This window comes from Arachis ipaensis, chromosome B08 (assembly GCF_000816755.2).
Source record: "Arachis ipaensis cultivar K30076 chromosome B08, Araip1.1, whole genome shotgun sequence".
Taxonomy (NCBI): domain Eukaryota; kingdom Viridiplantae; phylum Streptophyta; class Magnoliopsida; order Fabales; family Fabaceae; genus Arachis; species Arachis ipaensis.
In genome coordinates, this window is record NC_029792.2 from 120859215 (window position 1) to 120877133 (window position 17919).

The 17919-nt window shown below is 36.6% G+C and overlaps 3 protein-coding genes and 1 pseudogene across 5 annotated transcripts; 2 read left to right on the forward strand and 2 right to left on the reverse strand.

The window, feature by feature from the left end:
* On the forward strand, positions 210–2519 carry LOC107611495. Its single transcript, XM_016313411.1, has 5 exons — positions 210–278; positions 379–436; positions 746–1635; positions 1763–2354; positions 2440–2519. The coding sequence occupies exons 1-5, from the start codon at positions 210–212 to the stop codon at positions 2517–2519; spliced, it is 1689 nt and encodes a 562-aa protein (XP_016168897.1).
* On the reverse strand, positions 3557–4534 carry LOC110266078. Its single transcript, XM_021109908.1, has 2 exons — positions 4012–4534; positions 3557–3916 (listed from the first exon to the last, which is right to left on the reverse strand). The coding sequence occupies exons 1-2, from the start codon at positions 4207–4209 to the stop codon at positions 3671–3673; spliced, it is 444 nt and encodes a 147-aa protein (XP_020965567.1). The 5' UTR covers positions 4210–4534; the 3' UTR covers positions 3557–3670.
* Positions 4852–11254, reverse strand: LOC107611494 (TMV resistance protein N-like). 3 transcript variants are annotated; one of them, XM_021109906.1, is made up of 6 exons: positions 10586–11254; positions 8267–9365; positions 7867–8142; positions 7279–7690; positions 6902–7140; positions 4852–6786 (listed from the first exon to the last, which is right to left on the reverse strand). In XM_021109906.1, the coding sequence occupies exons 1-6, from the start codon at positions 11044–11046 to the stop codon at positions 4945–4947; spliced, it is 4329 nt and encodes a 1442-aa protein (XP_020965565.1). In that variant the 5' UTR covers positions 11047–11254; the 3' UTR covers positions 4852–4944. The 3 variants fall into 3 exon arrangements, with proteins under 3 accessions (XP_020965565.1, XP_020965564.1, XP_020965566.1); XM_021109905.1 differs by having other exon boundaries at positions 6902–7690; XM_021109907.1 differs by lacking the exon at positions 10586–11254 and adding an exon at positions 9600–10243 and having other exon boundaries at positions 6902–7690.
* On the forward strand, positions 11578–16949 carry LOC107611493 (annotated as a pseudogene).

The window sequence follows — 17919 nt, forward strand, 5'->3', positions numbered from 1 at the left end:
AAAATTAATAAAAAACGTTCTCGAAAAATATCTGTGTTGATCACGTTCGTCCTTCCGTCTTCTCGGTTGATGAGATGGCAAACGGCCGCTTACGTGGCCCGTTAACTGCCAAGGTGGCAGTGAAGCAGGATGACGTCGTTTTGGTTGAGTGAGCCAATAGCGTTGAAACGTCGCCGTTTTATCTTTTGAAGAGGTTTTGAAACGTTGCGATGCCTTACCCCTGTCTCATATCAACCATCGCTCTGTCTTTCGCTCCAAAACGTGTCGTCTCCGACAAGGTATGCCCTAAGCGTTTGACCGAAGCTCTGCACCACTGCGACAAGGATCGTTAGTGCTGCTAGACGATTACAATGGAAAGGCTTTGGCCGTTGAATGCAGAGTAGATGTTATACTGGAGCAGCATTGCTAGTAAAAGAAGGCATTGAGACGTTGAGAGGTAAGGATTGAACTCATAATATGATTTCTGACTTATTCTGTGATGTGGTGTATTGTTACTGTGGTGGTATTAATGTTCGTCTGATTTAGGGTTTGGGGTGACGAAGGGTGTATTAGTGTTGTTTTAGCATTTTCATGTATGAGATTGTGTTACTTTGTATGGCTCTATGACAGTAGTCAGTGATGTTTGAATTTAGTGATGGCTCTGTTGCATGTTTTTTTTTGTTAAAGGTTGATTGGTACCAACTGGGTGTACTAGGTGGTGATTGATACAGAGCAGTTGTTGCTGGATTGCTATTATTTTAATCAGAGGATTCTGGCAAGGAGTTAGACTCTGATGAGGAGACACCTACTGTTTATCCCCAATATAATGAAAAAACCAAATTTGAAAACCTGAAGTTTGAGGTTAGTATGACATTCAAATCAAAAGCTGAATTTATACAAGCCACTAGGGATTACACTATCCAGTGGGGCAGAAATATATTATTTACCAAGAATGATAGAGTTAGGGTTAGAGTTGTTTGTAAGTCAGACGATTGTCCATGGGTGGTTTATTGTGCTTGTAACAGTAAAGACTTGTCTTGGCAAATTAAAATGCTAGTTGATAATCACATCTACCCTAGTAAGAGAAAAAATAGGGCTGCAACCCAAACCTGGACACTTAGCAAGGTAGTACCTAAGGTTAGAAAGCACCCAACTATGAAGCATCGAGAGGTTTATGATTGGTTTGTCCGAAAGTGTAATGTGTACCTCAATAGCACATGCATCACCAGGGCACTAAAAGCTGCTAGAAAAATTGTAGAGGGTGATGAGATAGCCCAGTATGGTTTGGTGTGGGATTATGCAAACGAGTTACTCACTAGCAATCCAGGATCCAGAGTGCAAGTTGGTGTGATCCTTATGCCTGAGAGTCCTCCACTATTTGATCGGTTCTATGTGTGTCTTGATGCTTGCGAGCGGGGGTTTAAGGCGGGTTATAGACCTCTAATTGGACTAGATGGAGCGTTTCTGAAGACACTACACGGAGGACAAATTCTTACTGCTTGCGGACAAGATGCTAACAATCACATCTTTGTGATTGTCTATGCAATTGTCAGTGTGGAAAACAAGGATAACTGGCAATGGTTTCTTGAACTGCTTCACAGTGATCTAGGTGACTACAGAGAGCACAAATGGTGCTTCATCTCATATATGCAGAAGGTAATGAATTCTGTAAGGACTAATTTGATTTACTGAATATTCTTTGAAGGACTAGTTTGATTTAATGATTTCAATGTTGAGGACTGAAATGATTTAATATCTTTTCGTGTTTGGTCTTTTGTTGCAGGGTTTAATCCCTGCTGTTCAGGAAGTTTTTCCAAGAGTTCACCATCGCTTCTGCGTGTGGCATTTGTGGCGCAATTTCTCGAAACAGTGGGGTAGTTGTGAGTTAAAAGATCTTGTGTGGAAATGTGCAAGGTCAAGGACAACAGTTGAATTTGATAGAAACATGAAGAGAGTTAAGTTGATCAACGAGAAAGCTTGGCAGTATCTTGATAAATGGCCAAAAGAGGCATGGACGAAGGCGCATTTCAGTGAGGTTCCGAAAGTGGATAACATATGCAACAGTGCCTGTGAGTCATTCAATGCAAAGATCAAACACGAAAGGAGTAAGCCTATCCTGACCCTGGCTGAGAAAGTTAGGAGAATCATCATGAAGAGTATGGTTGATAACAGAAAGAAGTTGCAGAACTACCAAGGAATTCTCCCTCATGTTCAGCAAAGTAGGTTGGAAGCTATGACAGTGCTGTCCCACCATTGGGCTCCTCAGTGGTCTGGTGATGAAAAAGATGAGTTGTACGAAGTGCATGGCTGGCCGACGAATATGGTGGTTGACCTGAGCAAGCACACATGCACCTGTAGGTTTTGGCAACTTACAGGTAACAACTTTCTTCCCTTACTTAATTAACAATGTCTTCATTCATGATAGTATGTTTACTGTATCAATTTGTTTGGCTTGATAAGAATGCCGTGTATGCATGCAATATCGGCAATACAAGATAAGAATGACAAGAGACCTGAAGAATATTGCCATGAGTGGTTAAAGATGGAAGCGTATAAGCGTACCTACTATTTTAATGTCAATCCGGTTAAGGGGTAGGGTCTATGGAAAAAAACGCCACATCCAGCACCAGTCCCACCCCCAGTGAAGCCTAAACCTGGGAGGCTAACAAAGAAGAAAAGAAGGGACAAAGAAGAACAACCGAGTGGGTCAAAGACAAAAATGAAAAGAAAATACAACCCAATCCAGTGCATGTACTGTGGTGAGGTTGGACACAACAAAAGAAGATGCGCAAAGAAAAAGGTTGTGGATGCTGAGGAACATGCCAAGCAGATGCAGCTACAATTGGCAGTTGTTATCCCAGCTCCAGAAGGTGCTGAACCCGAAGTAAATGCTGCCCCTACTGATACTGATATTGGTACAGAAGCTGAGGCACCTATGCCTTCACTTCCATCACCCACTCAGGCTGACTCAGAGAGTGACAGCAGTGAATCGGAATGCATCCCACCAACCCAAGAGCCCCTACAGGTAGTATCATCACTCCTAACTCCTAAAAAAATTTGAACGTAGCCTAATCATGTAACAAACTCATTTGGTACTGGATCATACAGGATCAATTGATTGGTAGGCCACCTAAGTTGCAAGTGATAAAAAGAAAAGCAAGGTTAACGTCCTCCCCTAAGCATATTGCAACTGGATCTGTGGCTGTTTCTGCTGAGACCATTAAGGGGACAAGTTCTGGAACTGCTAAGCGGCTGGAAAAATTCATGACCTTTGTGCCTACTCCAGGCTTCAAGGCTCCAAGGAAGACTGATGACAAAGTTTGATTTGTTAGGAATGTGTAGTTGTTGATTCATTTTGTGTATGACACAACATTCTGTTTGTTGCTTTTGTGTGTGGTAATTTAGTCTATGGACAATGTATCTGTCAGTTAAGAACCTTATGACTTTGTTCTGCTATTTCTCTATTAAGACAATGTGACAATTAGCCGTCAATGACAAGTTACTATTAAGATTACTTACTGTCTTCATTTTGTTTATGCCTCAACATAATTCATGCAAACACAGAATTAATTGCCAAATTTTATAAAATTATCTACATTTGATAGGGAATTGCTTCCAACTTCAAATAACTACTCCCATTCAAATCAACAATTTCAATACATCATTACATGTTCATAGAGGATAACTGGGTTCATTTAGAAGTACATAAGAAACAACAAAGTATCACAACTACTACAAACAGCAAAATCATTAGCAGTTTCAAAGCTCTAACTTCAGCTTCTAAAGTGCCCAGCTTCCATGCCACCTTCACCCTCCATTCATCATACTCACCTTCAACCTCCATATCAGCTTCTGCATCTTTCTTTGTACCACACACACCCACTGCTTCAAATTCATCATCATCAACCCACTTAAAATAATTGCAGTGACTGCCCTTCTACAATTTCAGATGGGAGTAAACAAAAAAATCAGAGAACACCCAACAGCATATAACAACATGAAAAAGCTTTAACTTCGTTTACCATCACTCACCCGGTACCTTGGACATGCATGGAATAATCTATTCGGATTCTCCGCTGTTCCAGATTTCTTAATCACAGTCTTCAGCCCACAGAAACATGATCTATCATGAGCATTCACCCTCCTCTTTCGCATCAAAACACTGGATCCATGACTGTCCTGCGATGCATTTGACAAACCGCCACCACAACCACCATCTCCTCTCTCCATCCACGCAGCCAGCCAGAGATTACGCCTCCTACTTACTTCTACTGCCACCGAAAGTGATCACCTCGATGTATTTATCGTTCGATTTGGGACTAGGGTTTATAAACTCGAAGGACTAATTTGATGTCTTATACAAAACTTATCTTGTCAGCAACAACATGCTACAACCACGTAAGCGGCCGTTTGCCATCTCATCAACCGAGAAGACGGAAGGACGAACGTGATCAACACAGGTATCTTTCGAGGACGTTTTTGATTAATTTTGACTTTCGAAAACGAAAATGGAGATCGATAAAACTTTCGGAGACGAAATTGACTATTAACTCGATAAATTACACTCACAACGGAGATTTAATTTATCAAAATTATACTGATTACTCCTCTATTTGACCAATATATACTCAAATTTCTCTTATTCTGTCATTAAATTGAAAGGGGATTAAAAAGAAGTTATACAAAGTCAGTTTTAATCTTACAATTTGATCTCTATGTATAGATAACTCATAGATATAGAATAATGATCATAAAGCTCTTTTTCTTTTAATTAACATTGTTATAAATGGCATTTTGTCATTTTAGTTAAATCAAACGAAATAAGAAAAAAAAACATTAATATACAGATGATAAAACATATATATGTATATACAATAATTTGTAAGTTAAATTAACACCAAGATGTCTAAGTGTATTGTGTTAGACAAATGTAATGCAGGGTAAACGAAAAATACACCAACTTACTTAGACCATCCCAAGTACCACAGACCAAATTTCCAAAAAGAGGTACCTTAGACAATAGAAAATAAAATATAAAACAAGACAGAGCAAAATTAAATGAAAATGCATAAAAAAAACCATGATAATAAAAGTAAACAAAAAAACAAAAACAAACATAAAAGACCGTAAAAGAACCAAAAGAACCAAAAGAGTAAAACAAAAAGTGAAAGACAAAGCCCGTACAAAAAACAAAAAACCAGAATAAAGAAACCGTAAAAGAAAATAAAAAAATAAAAAAAAGGACCTTCTAAAGTACCTTGGAATCTGGATCCGCCACAGCTTATTATGCTGCATTCGATTATTATCATGAGTGTCTTGATCTTCGAGTGCCACTCTAATTGTCCCATAAGAGGTCTTCTTAGTACTAGCTCCAGGAATCATGAGCCCCTTTCTCCAACCAAACAATGATCTTCGCATTCTTGATCTGAACATGTCACATAATGCCAATTCTAACCTTCCCCATTCTGACATGACTTCATTTTCCATATTTTCATGTGCTCTGAGATACGTTGCTTCTAGCAAATATTCATCAGAAACTGCTAGTAGTTCATTAGTATAAGTAATAGATGCCTTCAATTTACCATATGATTTATTACAGTCCATAGCATCTTTCTCTATCTTGCTCAATAATTCTTCCAACACAGGATCATCACCGTATTCTTCCTTCTGCGATGATTCTCCCCATATGGATGGAATCTCGCATTTCAATAGAAGAATGGGAATCATCCTTCTATTGTGTGCTTTGGCGCGTTCTTCAATTCTCCATGATTCTTGGAATGCCCTCCTCATCACTGCTTTGAATGTTGGATCATCTGCATGTTTTAAATCTATTCTTCCCCAATAACGACGAGTTGGAGGTCCAAAAATATGGTATTCCTCTAAAGCAATCATCATACCAATATTCAACATGTCGCAGTCTTTCTCCATCATAAATTGTGCACGTGCCTTAAAAAACTCTTCTGCGAATTCTTGTACAGCTTGTATTTGACCAGGGTTTGAATCAGCAATATCTTTTGGCACATTCTCCTTCATCAACTCTATTAACCGCAACACGTCCCAATTAGATTCTTCTGATTCTTTCTTCAAACTTGCCCCATAGTTAGAAGACGAAGAAGCTTCGTTAGCCTTGGCCATCTTGTACGACCTCACCAATGCCTTTGTAAAGCTCATTCTATCTTCTTCTAGATCAACAAGAGACAAATGCTCATTGTCAAATGTTTCTGTTGGATTCAAATTATCTATCACTTGTCCAATTCTTTGCCGAGTTTGTTGCGGACTTCTTTCTAGAACTAACTCGCTTGACAATTTGTGGTTGGGAAGATGCTTGAAATAAATATCATCCATGTTTGTCTCTCCCTTGTAAACATAAACTCCCCAATGATTCAGAGTTAAGGTTGATTCACATACAACATGAATGGCTTTCCAATCATCTCCAATATATGAATCAAGATCATGCCACTCTTTGTCACTGAACAAAGTTCGAAGATCAAAAAGTAACACATGATCTTCCCCAACATTGAAATATTTGGACTTCTCCGGAAATATTTGTTGGCCTTCTATAAACAAGTTGAGACCAACAGTGTAGGATTTGGATGAAGCAATTTGAGGCCAGAAGTCTAGAGCCTTCATCAATGTCTCATCAATATCACTGCCAGTGGCTCTCCCAAACATGAATGCTAAAGCAACAACAGGAAACTTTCGCCGAGCCCAAAACAGAGGAATATCTTTGCTGCAATTGTAGTCAAGCCAATTGGGAATCTCCTTTTTTGGCATCACAACTTCAATTCTTTTAGTCTCTTGTAAAATCTGCCAATCAGATAAAATTAATTGTAAAATGAATTCCAGCTATCAAAAGGGAAAAGAAAAAGAATTCTATTGACTCCTCTAGTCATCAAATCTTCCATATATGCACGTATGATACCTTGGACAATGGCATGGTTGAGGACTGTGGAGTTAAGGATAGGCAATATCTTGCATCTACTTTTTGAATGCTTGATGGAAGTTCTGGAATTATCATAAGATTATTACAATAACTCACGTCAAGAATTTTCAAGTGCAAAAATCCTTCAATGCATTTTGGGAGGGATGAAAAACAATTATTTGATACATTGATGCCTTCCAACTTCTGATGAATATGAAGAATTGGATGAAGATCTTCATCTGAAAGATTAGCACCACTGAAACTCAGTCTCCTTATATTTGGACTGCTGTGTCCTTTGAACCTTTTAAATGATCTTCCAAGCAGAGAACATCCATCTATTGTCAATGTGAAAAGTTTTGGCAACATCAAGAAGCTACCTGGTAGGTACTGGAGTCTTTTGGATTTAGAGATGTCTATATGCTCGAGCCCTGTAAGATTACCAATGGAATTTGGGAACTCCTCGATTGCAGAATTTACCAAGTTAATCTTTAATGGTTTGTCCATCTCTTGCATGATTTCTGGGAAGCTTTGGAGGCTTTTACAAAAGTAAAATGAAAGCACTTCGAGAGACGGCAAATACATTTCTGGTACAAAATGTTTGAGCTTACTGCATTCCGAAGCACTCAAATACACAAGGTTTGGCATAAATCCAATGGATTCATCAAATCCTACCAGTTTATTGCATTTGTCAAGTGTGAGGACTCTCAGGCTTTTAGCTCCAGACATATCCGGGACGTGTGTAACGGATTGACATTGGGAGAGGTTGATAAATGTCAAATCCTCAAATACCTGCAAAACGGAGATGCATAAATTGTTCATCACCATGTTCAATTAATGTATTATTAAGTTTTATAAATACAATTTGAAGCCATTAAAAATTAATATAAGATATTGTGAAAGTTTATTTACTTAGTGTACCCTTAAATGACTAATTCAGAAATAGAGGGAAGGAGAGAAGTGTGCACCTGAAATAGCCTTTCCAATTTAAGAGCACTGTGAGGTAGCTTGAGATCAACAATTCTGTGGGGATGAAAATCTAGTGGGAATGACTCTGATGGATACCCTTTCCACTCTAGTAGTCGTAAACTATTTGGAAGATGACTTGGTGCTGTTGAAAATACTGTATTCCGAACAATTAGAATTCTGAGTTTCTCCATCTTGTCAAAGGCAGTATTAATCCAATAATTTACTTCTTCAAGTGTAGAAGGGTGAAGCATTATTCCTTCAATTGAGCTACTTCCCTATAACACACAAGCAAAGGATCAAGACTTAGTACTAGATTGCCACAGTTAAAACATAACAAATTAAGTCTTTTAAAGTAAACTTATTTCTCTAAAAAAATACAGTAGTGATGAAACTTCTTACTGTGTCATCTTTGAGTACTTGAAGAATGTCTTTATGAGACCATAATCTGCTGCGTTCACCCGGGTTTGTTGGCGACTCATTCATTACAATCTCTTTGCCCATGTCTTGTACTAGATCATGCATATCCAAGCAACCACTCTGATTTACAGTGATTAAACATTTACTAATGAACACTCGAACAATTGGATAGAAGTCACAAGCTTTCAGTACCCTTTTAACATAATCCCATTTCTCTCCTTTGAAGAAACAAGCAATGTCCAAGAAAGTTTTCTGATCAAGTTCATACAAGCTATTGTAGCTTATTTCAAGTACTCCTTGAATACTTGGATCAATTCTATACTTGTGCAGTTCCTCTTCCCAGCTATCCACACTTGTAAAACCCCCTAAGTGGGAGCCTATTACTTCTAAAGCCAGCGGAAAGCCCTTTGCATAACTTATTGCATTCCTTGAAACATTTTTAAAGTTCTCTGCAGGCTCCTTCCTGTTGAAAGCATGCCAAGAAAAGAGTTCCAAGGAATCATCATCATTTAGCTCCTCCATCTTGTATTTCTTGGTGACAACATCACCCATCACATGCTTGTCTACCACATCAGTATCCCTTGTTGTTATAATGATTCTGCTGCCTGAACCAAACCAATCATGCCCTCCAGCCAGTGATTCCAATTGTGTTATTGAATTAACATCATCAAGAACTAGAAGTACTCTTTTGTGGCGAAGCCTCCGTTTGATTTCATATCCTCCCTTAAATTCACTGCCAAGGTCAGTTATTGTCTCCTCACCCATGTCATATAAAACTGTCTTTTGCAGACTTTCCAAGCTTCCGCGACTTTCAGATTTTTCTCTGACATTACCGAGAAAACATGAAGCTTCAAACTGCCGCTTGATCTTGTCGAATAGACATCTGGCCAATGTGGTTTTGCCTATTCCACCAGGTCCATAAATTCCCAACATGCAAATATTTTCATTAGACTCAATATTTAGTACTGATTTTACTTGTTCACAGCAAGTATCGAGTCCAACTACATGCTGGGTTGGTTCAGGCAACGGTAATCTGTCAGCGGTGTCTCTAACAATATTCTTGATAAACTCCGGTTCATACCTGCACAAACATGATGTTTTTCTTACTTTAATTACGAATGTTATATGAACCAACTTTATATATAGCATACACTTTTCTATTAAAAAATTAACATCAGTTTCTTCATGTTCAGGGAGGGTTCCATCAAAGAATTGCAGTTTATTCTTTGACCTAAGGGCCTCATTGTTTTGGCCCAACAATGATAATTGGAAGGGTTCGAAGTTACATTTACTATCGAAACTTCAGGATTCTCACCTGGATGCAGGTAATGGGATTATTTGCGTCTAAATTCACAGTAAGATTGCCTGCAGAAGATTGATTCATCCTATTCTGTAAGTTCAGAAAATTCGAGAGCTGGTTCAAAAGTTTCGCAAGATTCTCGATGTCAATTGGAGTAAAGATGTTCTCTATGTGATCCTGGATCCTACAATTGTTCCTCATTCGCCATAGTTGGGCTGAACTGGGAACCTTCAGCAACAATCTATTCTTTCTACTTAGCCCACTCAGATTCTCATTACTGATACAATTTCCACTCTCATCGCACCATGTGAAAACCTCGGGCTTTGAGGAGGTTGCAAAGAAGATGCAGACAGAGATTGTATGAGACGAGAGACAGAAAAATAGCTCATGTGATTGAAGATTACTTGCTGAAGAATAAAGGAGAATCTCAAACTGATACTCATTACAGATTACAATAGTTATACATGAGCTGAAAATTACTCTTAACCCTGATTAACTCTAACTACTTCCTAACTCATCATTAACAACTTTCTAACTATATTAAGTTAACGGTTATCCAACTAAACTACTCTAACATGTGTCTTCAACTCTTAATTATAGAACTACTTTTATAACAAGATAACTCATACATCTTTATAACTAATGAAAAAGTTCTGAGTAAGAAATTCATCTACAGTAAAATTAAAAGTACAAAAATGTTAATTTTCATATATATACTGTTTTATAGAACTATTTTACACTAAATATATCCAATCATATACTAATGTACAGAAAAAAATAGTTAAATAATAAAAATACTATTATTATCTATATGCAACAACCTCAAGTTAGATGTCAGTATAAAAGAATTGACAACACATTTAAACTAGAATCCAATCTACTTACTTGAAACATATATGATTCTGTTGAAAAATTAAAATTAGGTAGAACAAGTATATCAACAGTGCGTGGTTCTGTAAAAGAAAACAAAAGAAGGCAAGAAATGAATGTAATCGACTTACGTGATCTCCGTGCAATGCAGCCATTTTATTAGCTTTAGCGTGTCTACTTTGGACAAAGCTAATCGCCATGCTTTGACCTTCTCAGAGTCTTTTCCATATCTATCCTCATGTTTAGCCATGGCTGTTTCATAGGAACCCTTCTGTTCCCACACATCTGAAGGTTTCATTCTGTAAATAATTGGCAGAACCTGCTTCCCTTGCTTTTCGTGACAGTCAACGATCTTGACCAACTCATCAAGGCACCACGTCGAAGATGCGTAGTTCTCGCACAGCACCACTATTGCCATTTTGCAATTCTCGATTGCGTTCATAAGAACAGGTCTCAGTTCATCCCCTACCCTCAGATTCTCGTTATCTCTGAACGTGTCGATTCCATTTCGCCGCAAAGCATGATAGAGATGATCCGTGAATCGGTAGCGTGTTCCTCCTCTAAAACTCAGAAATACATCATCATTTGCCATCACAAATTCACAGTAGTTTGGTACTGAGTTTGAGGAAGAAAATGTTATTAGGTTTTGCAATTGCAAATGTTTGCTTATTATTATTTGGTATTGGAATGTATCTGAGGCAATGAGCCAAATCAAAGGAGCTAAATTGGATTCACACCAACAAATTATTTAAAATGTTGACTTAACTGGGAAAGTAACGAACTTTTTTTTTTAAAATATTGGATTTGTAGTCTCACCAAGATGAGACAGCGAACGAGTTTAACGCCGTTAAGGGAGTGGTTACTGACGGCAGGAAAACGGCGTCGCCGTTTTGTCGTGCATGGACGACACATGGCAGTCCCCCCCAAGAGTGAACCTACCGAACCCATCTTCCTCATTTCTTCTTCTTCCGATTCTGATCTCCTAGAATTAGTGTATTACATTTACACTCAACCACTCCACTAAATACACAGGTGAGTATTTTATTTGTGGTTTATTGTTATTATTTAATTTTTGAGTAATTACCCAAATCAGTTTCCAAAAATTTTAAAAAAACACAACTGAATCACTGGCTGGAGGGATGATTGGTTTGGTTCAGGCAGCAGAATCATTATAACAAGAAGGGATACTGATGTGGTAGACAAGCATGTGATGGGTGATGTTGTCACCAAGAAATACAAGATGGAGGAGCTAAATGATGATGATTCCTTGGAACTCTTTTGTTGGCATGCTTTCAACAGCAAGGAGCCTGCAGAGAACTTTGAAAATGTTTCAAGAAATGCAATAAGTTATGCAAAGGGCTTTCCACTTGCTTTAGAAGTAATAGGCTCCCATTTAGGGGGTTTTACAAGTGTGGATAGTTGGGAAGAGGAACTGGAAGTATAGAATTGATCCAAGTATTCAAGGAGCACTTGAAAGAAGTTACGTTAGCTTGTATGAACTTGACCAGAAACTTACTTGGACATTGCTTGTTTCTTCAAAGGAGAGAAATGGGAGTATGTTAAAAGGGTATTGAAAGCTTGCGACTTCTATCCAGTTCTTCGAGTGTTCATTAGTAAATGTCTTGTCACTGTAAATCAAAATGGCTGCTTGGAAATGCATGATCTAGTGCAAGACATGGGCAAGGAGATTGTAATGAGCGAGTCGCCAACAAACCCGGGTGAACGTAGCAGATTATGGTCTCCCAAGGACATTCTTCAAGTACTCAAAGATGACACAGTAAGAAGTCTCCTCTCAATTACTCTAATTTTTTTAGAGAAATAAATTTACCTTAAAAGACTTAATTTGTTGTTATCTTTTTAACAATGGCAATCTAGGAAGTGTTGATCCTGTGCTTGTGTTTTATCGGGAAGTAGCTCAATTGAAGGAATAATGCTTCACCCTTCTACCCTTGAAGAAGTAAAATATTGGAAGAATACTGCTTTTAACAAGATGGAGAACCTCAGAATTCTAATTGTTCAGAATACAGAATTTTCAACAGGACCAAGTCATCTTCCAAATAGTTTACGAGTACTAGAGTGGAAAGGGTATCCATCAGAGTCATTCCCACTAGATTTTCAACCCCACAGAATTGTTGACCTCAAGCTACCACATAGTGCTCTTAAATTGGAAAGGCCATTTCAGGTGCACACTTCTCTCCTTCCCTCTTTATTTCTGAATTAGTCATTTAAGGGTATACTTAAGTAAATAAACTTTCACAATATCTTATATTAATTTTTAATGGCTTCAAATTGTATTTATAAAACTTAACAATAATATAATTGAACATGCTGATGAACAATTTATACATCTCCGTTTTGCAGGTATTTGAGGATTTGACATTTATCAATCTCTCTCAAAGTCAATCCGTTACTCAAGTTCCCAACATGTCTGGAGCTAAAAGCCTAAGAGTCCTCACACTTGACAAATGCAATAATCTGGTAGGATTTGATGAATCCATTGGATTTATGCCAAACCTTGTGTATTTGAGTGCTTCTGAATGCAGTAAGCTCAAACATTTCGTACCAGAAATGTATTTGCCTTCTCTCGAAGTGCTTTCGTTTTACTTTTGTAAAAGCCTCCAAAGCTTCCCAGAAATCATGCAAGAGATGGACAAACCATTAAAGATTAACTTGGCAAATTCTTCAATCGAGGAGTTCCCAAATTCCATTGGTAATCTTACAGGGCTTGAGCATATAGATATCTCTAGATCCAAAAGACTACAGTATCTACCAAGTAGCTTCTTGATGTTGCCAAAACTTTTCACATTGACAATAGACGGATGTTCTCTGCTTGGAAAATCATTTAAAAGGTTTAAAGGACACAGCAGTCCAAATATAAGGAGATTGAATTTCAGTGGTGCTAATCTATCAGATGAAGATCTTCATCCAATTCTTCAAGTTCTCCAAAAGTTGGAAGGCATCAATGTATCAAACAATTGTCTTTTTTCCCTCCTAAAATGCATTGAAGGATATTTGCACTTAAAAAGTCTTGATGTGAGTTATTGCAAGAATCTTATGCTAATTCCAGAACTTCCATCAAGCATTCAAAAAGTAGATGCAAGATATTGCCTATCCTTAACTCCACAGTCCTCAACCGTGCCGTGGTCCAAGGTATCTTACAACCATATATGGAAGATTCAATGACTAGAGGAGTCAATAGAATTCTTTTTCTTTTTTCCTTTTAATAGCTGAAATTCATTTTACAATTAATTTTATCTGATTGGCAGATTTTACAAGAGACTAAAAGAATTGAAGTTGTGATGCCAAAAAAGGAGATTCCCAATTGGCTTGACTACAATTGCAGCGAAGATATTCCAATCTTTTGGGCTAGGCGAAAGTTCCCTGTTGTTGCTTTAGCATTCATTTTTGGAGGAGCCACTGGCAGTGATATTGATGAGACATTGACCAAGTATCTAGAATTCTGGCCTCAATTTGCTTCGTCCAAATCCTACACTGTTGGTCTCAACCTGTTTATAGTAGGCCAACAAATATTTCCAAAAGAGTCCAAATATTTCAATGTTGGGGAAGATCATGTGTTACTTTTCGATCTTCGAACTTTGTTCAGCGACGAAGAGTGGCATGATCTTGATGCATATATTGGAGATGATTGGAAAGCCATTCATGTTGTATGTGAATCAACCTTAACATTGAATCATTGGGGAGTTTATATTTACAAGGGAGAGACAAACATGGATGATATTTATTTCAAGCATTGTCCCGACCTCAATTCTAATAATAATGCGATTATTATTAAGGCAAAGAAGGGTGGGTACTAATGGCATTGTGGATGTGATTTGCGATGTTAAATACATAACATACATGCATGATGTATGTGTTGATTAGGTCGCTATCAGCCATAGATCTTGGTTCTCAATTTATTTGTATGGAACAACACGAAATGAAAATTTGATAGATTTGGTTAGGAATAGTTGGGTGTCTAGTATTCTTCTTAAGCTGCTAACATAGAAAAGTATTATGCAACTATTGGTTAGTGCTGACTTGATCTTATAGTTACAGTGTTAAACACTTAAACACTTATACTAACACTTTTTTTTTTAAATTGAATTTTTTTAATCAAAAAATTAATTTTTTTTCTTAGATAATTGAAGAGCAATATATAATTATTTGAATACTTTCCCAACCTGTTCTGATGCAGACAGGCAACCATTTTTGAACACTACCAAGTGGGTTGAGGAGGTTCGCCAAGAACGCGGCACTGATGTTATTATTGTCTTGGTTGGAAACAAAACTGATCTTGTTGATAAGAGGTGAGCAATGAGTTGTTAAATTTGGTGTTTTGATTTTTATTAAAAAAAAAAAAACTATGTGATTTTTCCGTAAGAAATCTTATAAGGCAATTTTGATACTTAACCTGCAGGCAAGTTTCTATAGAGGAAGGAGAGAGTTAGAAGTGATGTTTATAGAAAGCAGTGCAAAAGCAGGCTTCAACATGAAGGTGAAAATTAATGAGTCCTGCTAGTTATCCCCATATTTCCTGGCATTATTCTTTCTTGCTCTTACATAGAATACAGAATATATCTCATCAATTCACAGGCAGATCAGCATGCTAGAAAGGTTATTTACTTGATGACTACTTTAATGGAAAAATGTTGGTCGAGGAAACCTTCCGTTCACTTGATGAGGGGCACAATTGCTACAATTAGTCCCTCGATGTAAGAATACAGATAATAAACAAGGCCTTTCCTTAGTACAGTGATATGCGTGTGATTAAATTCACAACTTATAAATGTTTTTTGAGATAAAATTTCCTACTGTGAGTTGTATTAAAATTTTAAGAACAACAGTGTTTATTGAGATAATCAATCGAAGCAGCATGATACCATGTTCCACCAACCTGCAAGACATAAAGTGGAGTGTTTCATTTCATTTCAATTGCCTAACAAGAAGACACGCGCACATGTCCTTCTCAATCTCATCTTAGAAGAAGGGTAGGTTTTGATTGCACTAAGAAAGCTATCATGCATTTTACTATTAATATTTTTCCTTTTCGAATTTTGGTTTGACAAGATTAAAAGCTACATTTCCAATTGCTGTTTCTCTTTGCCTGTGCATTATGATTTTGATTTGAAGATCATACACAGTTTGTGTTGCACCTCTTGAGAGGCTTAAGCTGGAGTACAATTGCGGCTTCTCAAGGGCTGAAAGGTTTTTGGAAAGGAAACTTTGTAAATATTCTTCGGACAGCACCCTTTAAGGCTATAAATTTTTATGCCTATGAACGCTTTGGAACAACTTGAATTGAGTACTATTATAACTTTGTTGTATGGTGCTATTGCTGGATGTTGTTCCGAAGCTGCTACATACCCCTTTGAAGTTGTGAGGAGACAGCTTCAAATGCAAGTTCGGGAAACAAGGTTGAAGCTGATGGCAACTTGTGTCAAGATTGTTGAACAAGGAGGTGTTCCTGCACTTTATGCTGGATTAATTCCCAGCTTATTGCAGGTATAATCTCTTATGGTGCACATTAAATTTAATTGAATTAGTAATTAGGAAAATTGAATTGTTAACCTTGGTCTTGAAAGTTGAGTTTTGAATCTTAGCCCATGTGTGTCAAGCTTTTTTCATTCTTGTCTTTTGATATTCATTGTTTATGAGTTTCAGGTGTTACCATCAGCTGCTATTAGTTATCTTGTTTACGACCCATAAAGCTAACTAGCTTTTCAAATTCTACAAAGCTCCATCAAGTTAGGCAGCAAATGAAAAGCTCTATACAAGTGGCTTTCAGTGGAGAGCAGCCAAGCCAAATGCAGAGAAGAACCCAAAGTGGAAACCAGAGATGGTTCATCATGAAACCTGAATGAAGGGCCCCAGTCATAGATTCAGCAATTCCAGAGAAAAAAGCCATATTGAATTTCAGCTTCTGGATAATGAGAAACCTGTATAGAACAAAAGTTGACAAGTTTTGCCATAAGAATCATAATGTGACACTTGTGTTAATGCTGACAAATTGGAAAAGAGAACATTTGTTTCATGAAAAAGATGAAAGCATCAACTAAACCAATGGAGCTAGAATTGTGTTTATATACATATATTTAATCAATTTAAGTTTTTCACTACAGCGTGGGAACTGAAATTTGCATGCTATAACTTTTTAAACTAGAGATGAGAAATTCTACTGCAATTACCCATCTAAAATGGATGAAGTGTGTGCTGTTCCAAGCACTCACAAGGTGCTTGAAACCACTACATCTTTGCACTAGGTTTCATTGAATGCTTGCATTACCATATCTATGAATTCTTGCAATATTAAACTCTGCGTTTCAGACAGAGAAGAGTATATTAGATGGAGACAAGGAAAAAGTAGGAGGCATTATAGAAAATTTCAAATAATAAATAACGTCAACACAAAAAACTTTGATTATACCAAAACCTTTTGCCTCCTTCACTTTTCCAGGATCAAATTGGAAATCCAATGAAGCAGGAAAAAAGAAAAAAGAAAGAAAGAAAAGAAGAAAGGTACTCTTGCGGTAGGAGTTAGGAGCATAACGTATCTTTAGATTGTATTGAATCTAATTGAACAAAAATGGCACATTAAAAATGAAATAGCACAGAATTATGGTTATATCAAATTTTGCAACATTTTCTATATATATATAAATCGTATTCGCCTATCCTTTACAGCGTGTAACATAGAAAAGTATTATGCAACTATTTAGTGCTGACTTGATCTTACAGTTAAAGTTTTAAACACTATACTAACACTTGCTTCTCAAAAGTTTCGTTATAATAATTTAATTTACTGATGCAAGCATACTTGAGAAAGAGATGTTAATCAAGCAATTGGAATAGTAAAACTATTTGTAAAAAATTCTCATGGAGAAAATTATATAATAAGAGAAAATTATTATTATTATAAAAATTAAAATTGTTAATCATACAATGGGACTAAATTCAACCACTGATATCTTTAGTTGAATTTTAAATTTTATAATTTTATCTTGAAAAGATTTGACCAAACTGATCACATAAGAATTTGTTAGAGAAAGATATATAAAAAAAAATCAGAAAATAAGAATTTGTTTGGAAAACATAAATCTTTCGTCTAATTGTTCTTTTAATTAGGATTGGCACCTTTTTTTCATTTAATTGTTCTATTAAGATGAAATTTGATTTAAATTAATTAAGAACAAGTCATAATGATATCTTTACTTGAATTTTAAATTTTATAATTTTATCTTAAAAAGATTTGACCAAAATTGATCATGTAGAAATCAGTTAGAGAAAGATATATAAAAAAATAAAAAAATAAAAAACTTAAAAGAAAGATGTTATGTTTAAAAAGGAAAATGAAAAACTGAAAAGTGTTCTAATTATCTAGAACACCATAGTTAATCAGATTGTTTATAAACAATGTTAATTATACAATATTGATATAATCAACAGTGATAATAGGTAACTCAAAAGA